Source organism: Macrobrachium nipponense, chromosome 1 (assembly GCF_015104395.2).
Source record: "Macrobrachium nipponense isolate FS-2020 chromosome 1, ASM1510439v2, whole genome shotgun sequence".
NCBI classification, from domain to species: Eukaryota; Metazoa; Arthropoda; class Malacostraca; order Decapoda; family Palaemonidae; genus Macrobrachium; species Macrobrachium nipponense.
The window spans coordinates 136,487,752-136,493,286 of record NC_087200.1 but is presented as its reverse complement, the minus strand read 5'-3'; the positions used below and the strand labels follow the sequence as shown (position 1 = coordinate 136,493,286).

General features: G+C 35.4%; 1 protein-coding gene across 2 annotated transcripts in view; it reads right to left on the bottom strand.

Moving 5' to 3' along the window:
* Window positions 1-5,460: 5,460 nt before the first annotated feature.
* Window positions 5,461-5,535, bottom strand: part of LOC135219659 (uncharacterized) — a 2,677-nt gene continuing 2,602 nt past the window's right edge. For both annotated transcript variants that reach the window (XM_064256603.1, XM_064256602.1), the window contains exon 3: window positions 5,461-5,535. This exon is cut by the window's right edge and continues 140 nt beyond it. In XM_064256603.1, the coding sequence (XP_064112673.1) occupies window positions 5,500-5,535 (36 nt within the window). In that variant the 3' untranslated portion in view covers window positions 5,461-5,499.

Here is a 5,535-nt window from a genome sequence, read left to right as displayed (position 1 = left end):
ATCAGTAGATTACATAATACTATACTACATCACATTGACAAAATAGGCGAAGTGATCTTGTTGAATGGAATTTCAAAGGAATCTGGCAATATGTCACCTTTCAATGTTAGTAATGACCTAACGTGAGAAATCGGTTGTCAGAACACACTCATGCCATCCGCTGTGAGCTATGTTGGTTATTATCAAGGATGTTGGACTGGCGTCCCTCGGCAACATCAACTTTGTTGCCATGATAGTTAATTCCGAAAAAAAACCTATATCTATCACCCTTTGTACTATTGCGCACGTTTTTAAAGAATAAGAACCATCTCAAATTCCGCAAGGTTCTACAAGGGGTACCTCATATTTAATGTAATAAGAACATAGAATTCCCTAGTCTCTATACAATGCAATATTAGACTGACGTTTAAATACCGCTTTAAAAATTCACTTCACGTAAGTTAGTCTTCGAACAACTGCTGATTCAATTAGACGCAAAAATAGAACGTACCAGATCATGTGGAAGAATAGTATATATTATATATATACTATATGAAACGATTACGACTTGGGATCATCAACAAATTGTCAGTTTCATTCCAACTTCATTATGGTTCATTTTAGAGTCTAGGGTTTCCGAAGCAAGTTTCTTCCCTTTAAACGCAGATGAAATGTATTTACCGAACAGCAGTATTTCTGAATCACTTGGGACTTGTAGTCAACACCATGGAATAGTTTTCGAAATCAGTTCCTCATTAATAATAAGATGGCACTTTATTCTTTGCCTGAAAACAGTGAAAACAGGTTCTTTCGATTCTTGCTTTCTCTTCCATAAACACTTTTGGAAGTGCTTTTCCTTTAAAAAAAAAAAATTGCACTTATTATCTCTATCATATACTTCTCATTGAAACAAATGAGGGTATAGCAGGGGATGCATCTTAACCGCTTATTAATTATCAGCAAATGTGCCAGAGATTGCTAGAAATACTATTTTTGTTTAAATAGCATACATGGCTTGTGAAGAAATTGTTTAAGTTTCTAATCTGATTAAAAACCTAAGAATATGTTATATCTCTGTCAATGCCAATGGTAAAGTTACACAACAGTTAATTATGAGGAATTCAAAATGCAATACAAACTTCGTATGAAACAAAGTAGATCCGACTAAGATGTGTTGTTGCGTCCAGAGTCAAAGTATATAGGGTCTGCTCAACTCGGCAGTGGGGGCGGAGCTAATACTGTGACGTCACAAGAGTAACGCTTCCTGTGCGTCTCCATTGAATTGCTTAAAGAAGCTTTAGTTTTTATACATTTAATCCATATCGCATTGTGTTTTTGATAAAATCTTGATGAAATCTGTAAAGAGGTCACATGCTTGATGTTTTTAATACCCATTCAAAGTATATAGGGTCTGCTCAACTCGACAGTGGGGGCGGAGCTAATACTGTGACGTCACAAGAGTACCACTTCCTGCTTCTCCATTGAAATACTTAAAGAACACTTAGTTTTTATACATTTAATCCATATCGCAAGGTATTTTATCATAAAATCTTGATAAAATTTATAGGGAGGTCACATGTTTGATTTTTTTTAATACCCATTCTCTCATTTAGTCACCAAGCCTTGTTTTAGTGCACATAAAATATACCAGTTTGAACACACATAGCTACTCCAGCTTCTTCATATATTTATTCTCTCTCTCTCTCTCTCTCTCTCTCTCTCTCTCTCTCTCTCTCTCTCTCTCTCTCTGTCAGGTAGTAATACTATCAAGATTTTAAATAATTCTTAAGAAATTTATTTAGTTCTGTCACTGTGTTCATACCTCACTTTGAAAACCAACTTTTTTTATGCTAAAGGTTAGAATGATAGATTAATTATATTTTCCAAATCTTAAGAATACTTATTGTTATGCAATAAATACAAAGAAAATGTGGATACAGGCAGTGTAAAAAATGGGTTGCATTTGCACGACTTGACCACAAAAAAGAAAATAATATCAAAAGTATAAGAAATACATCATATATGATACAAATTATCAAAGGAATAAATGATGAAGAAAATGATACAGGGAACACATATCCAGCAAATTTCTCATCAGCACTTGATATCACATAAATATACTTCCGAACACATAAGTTTACATATAAAACAAACTGTATACATATAGGTATCAATAATGCATGCCTCAAACGATTATAATATTTTCGGAAAAAGTACAAAAAGGTATACGTCAGTCTGGCTGGATGTATCTGATAACGTTTCACAAGGGGCGGGGCTAGATTTCAGATCTCCCACGAACGCTTAATTTTTTTATAATTTTTGCGTGCGTAGATAATTTTTTCTGTGCGCGATTATGGGTTTGAAAATAATTGTAATTGTAATGTGTCATATACCAATTGAAAGGGCATTCTTTGTACTTTTACATGGTATATGGCAAAATGTAATAAGATAAAAAATTATGTAAGAAAAATGTGGTAAATATTTACATAAAATTAAAAAATTTTGGTCCGTCTTTGACCTAGAATTCCTCGGAAATTTTTGAGAACACCTTTCAATTTCATTTATGCATTATATGCATTATATAGTAAATTTTATCAGCTTTCTAATCCATTTTTCAGTTTCTTTCTATCATCATTCCTTAGTCACATACGCTACGAAACGTGAATGTATGTAGGTTGACGGATGAAGTAATTGCCACATTTTGTTGTTCATAGCTCCGTGAGTAGATAATTTTTTCTGTGCGCGCTTGTGGGATTGAAAGTAATCGTAATTGTAATGTGACATATATAATTTGGAAGAGAATTCTTTGTACTTTAACGTAGTATACGGCAACATGCAATAAGAGGAAAATTTATATAAAAAAACGCCATCGCAAAAATAGTCATATGAAAATGTTATCGTAAATATAGTTTCATAAAGATATGATTCTTTTGTGACTGATGACGTTTCACAAGGGACGGGGATAGGTTTTAGTACCGCCACAGCCTTCGATATTGTATAGTTCACGTCTCACTGAATCACAACTCACAAGTTAAATGGACGGGGGTAAAGTTATAAACGCAAAATCCAAGAAGATAAGGTGAGCTGAGCAGAGGTCGATTTTTCGACTCTCCGCGCAGACGTCACACAGTGACAGTGCTCTCATCGGTTGCCTGAGACACCAGCCAGGTGGGAGTTTTCACGAATTGTGACAATCCTTCACGTTCGTGGAGATGAGTACGTTATTGCCATGGCCCATGGTGATATGTGAAACTTATTGATGCTGTAACTCAGAAACGGACAGTGTAGGGAGTGAGAAGGTCAGCGTTTACGGTTTCCCTAAAGATTCCGAAATGTAGAGGAAGTGAATGAACATCTGCAGAAGAAGTGACCACATAAACACAAAAAACGTAAGTATGTCTGGTTCATTTTAAACAAAGCGATTACGAAAGACCCCTCGGACAGGAATTGTTTAGCTACCGCCCTGTAAATTTAAGAAAACTGAAGGATGATTCCATACCGAACCAACGTTTACCTCTGCATGATACCTGTCCTATACTCGGTTTTTTCCATCTGTCCACCCGCCTGTGGTGGTTGCGTATGGTAACACTGCGTCCCGGGCTTTAGATAGTTACATTCAACAATAACAATATCCTATTTCGAATATTAACGGTGTAATTAGCATATGGAAAAAAACAGAGTATAGTGAGTGCCACTGTTGATTCAGGTATTTAATATCTTGACTAGTTTGGTTTGTTGTAGTACCTGTTACATCTAAAATTGTGGCTATGTATATTGACTATAGGCTCGTATGAATACTTCTCTCAATTAAAGTGCATCAATATATATTTTGTTCGATTCCTCATGCAAGTAAACCATATTTGACTGGTTAAAAGTGATAGGATTGATACTGTGCCTAGACTTATAGAAGTTAAGAATAACTGCCAATGGGGAAATATGTAAAGCAAAGTCCACCTAGCTTTGCAGCTAAGTGATTGGCTAGCTCTCGAAGGGGAATGACGTCACACTAGTTAACAGTCCAAATGATTACCAGTTCCTACTGATTTGACTCAGTTCGGTAATGCTGAGTTTCGTGCATGATTCGTGACGGCTAAGATTTAAGTTCCCGGAGTTGTGAAGTATGCAATTGTTGTCTCCGATAAAAGATCTTAGGTAATTTTGTCTGTTCATCTTTTTTTTTCTTGAGCAACCTAAATACACAAGCATCTTGCTTTTTATTTTATCAATGTGCAACCTAAATGCATAAGTGTCTTGTTTTTTTTTTTTTTTTTTTTTTTTTTTTTTTAATTTATGCCCAACCTGAATAAACAAGCGTCTTGCTTTTTTTTTCTTTTAAATTTATGCTCAACCTTACGACAAGCGTCTTCCTTTTTTTTCTTTTAAATTGGTGTCGTCCCACATAAGCGATCCAACATTGACCACAGTAATTGAAATGAGGCATAGACTTATGCAGACAGTTCCGATATTAGGGCAGTAATTCATCATAATCTTTTACGTCAGATGTTAATATCATTGAGATTAGTCATACATATCAAACTCTTATATTTTGAGGCAATGACGGGACTTAGGCTTACATGTCTATTTATAATATTTTGAGGCAATAACAGGACATAGGCCTACATGTAAATTTCTGATGTTTTGAGACAATGACAGGGCATAGACCTACATGTCAATTTCTGATATTTTGAGGTAATGACAGGGCATAGTCCTACATGTCAATTTCTGATATTTTGAGGTACGAGTAATGACAGGGCATAGGCCTACATGTCAATTCCTGATATTTTGAGGCAATGACAGGGCATAGGCCTACATGTCAATTTCCTATATTTTGAGGCAATGACAGGGCATAAGCCTACATGTTAATTTCTCTTATTTTGAGGTAATGACAGGGCTTAGGCCTACATTTCCATTTATAACATTTTGAGGCAATAACAGGGCATAGGCCTACATGTCAATTTCTGATGTTTTGAGGCAATGACAGAGCATAGGCCTGCATGCCAATTTCTGATTTTTGAGGCAATGACTGGGCATAGGCCCACACGTCCATTTCTTATATTTTAAGGCAATGACAGGGCATAGGCTTACATGTCAATTTATGATGTTTTGAGGCAATGACAGGTCATAGGCTTACATGTGAATTTCTTGCATTTTAAGGCAATGACAGGGCATAGTCCTACACGTCAATTACTTATATTTTGAGGCAATGACATTGTTTAAGAACTAAAAAACGAGTATTTCAATTTACTAAAACAAAGGCATGTAATCATGACAAACTGACAGATACATGTAACTACTGGCTCTCAGGAATTTTTGTGTGTGACAAAGCTGCATTTTCTAACCAGATCATGGGATGACAGTTATGAAACTGAAAGGTAATGATTTCTTTAAACCTACGGAAGTAGTGTTGTAAGATTTGAATCTTGAACAATACCCTTTGTCATCAGACAAAGCAATAAAAACTGAGGATAAATAAACTCAAAATAAAAAATAGTAATCTCTTATTTAAAACAGGCTTTGGAACTAGGCACATGGGTTACTCCCACTAAAAATGGGCTT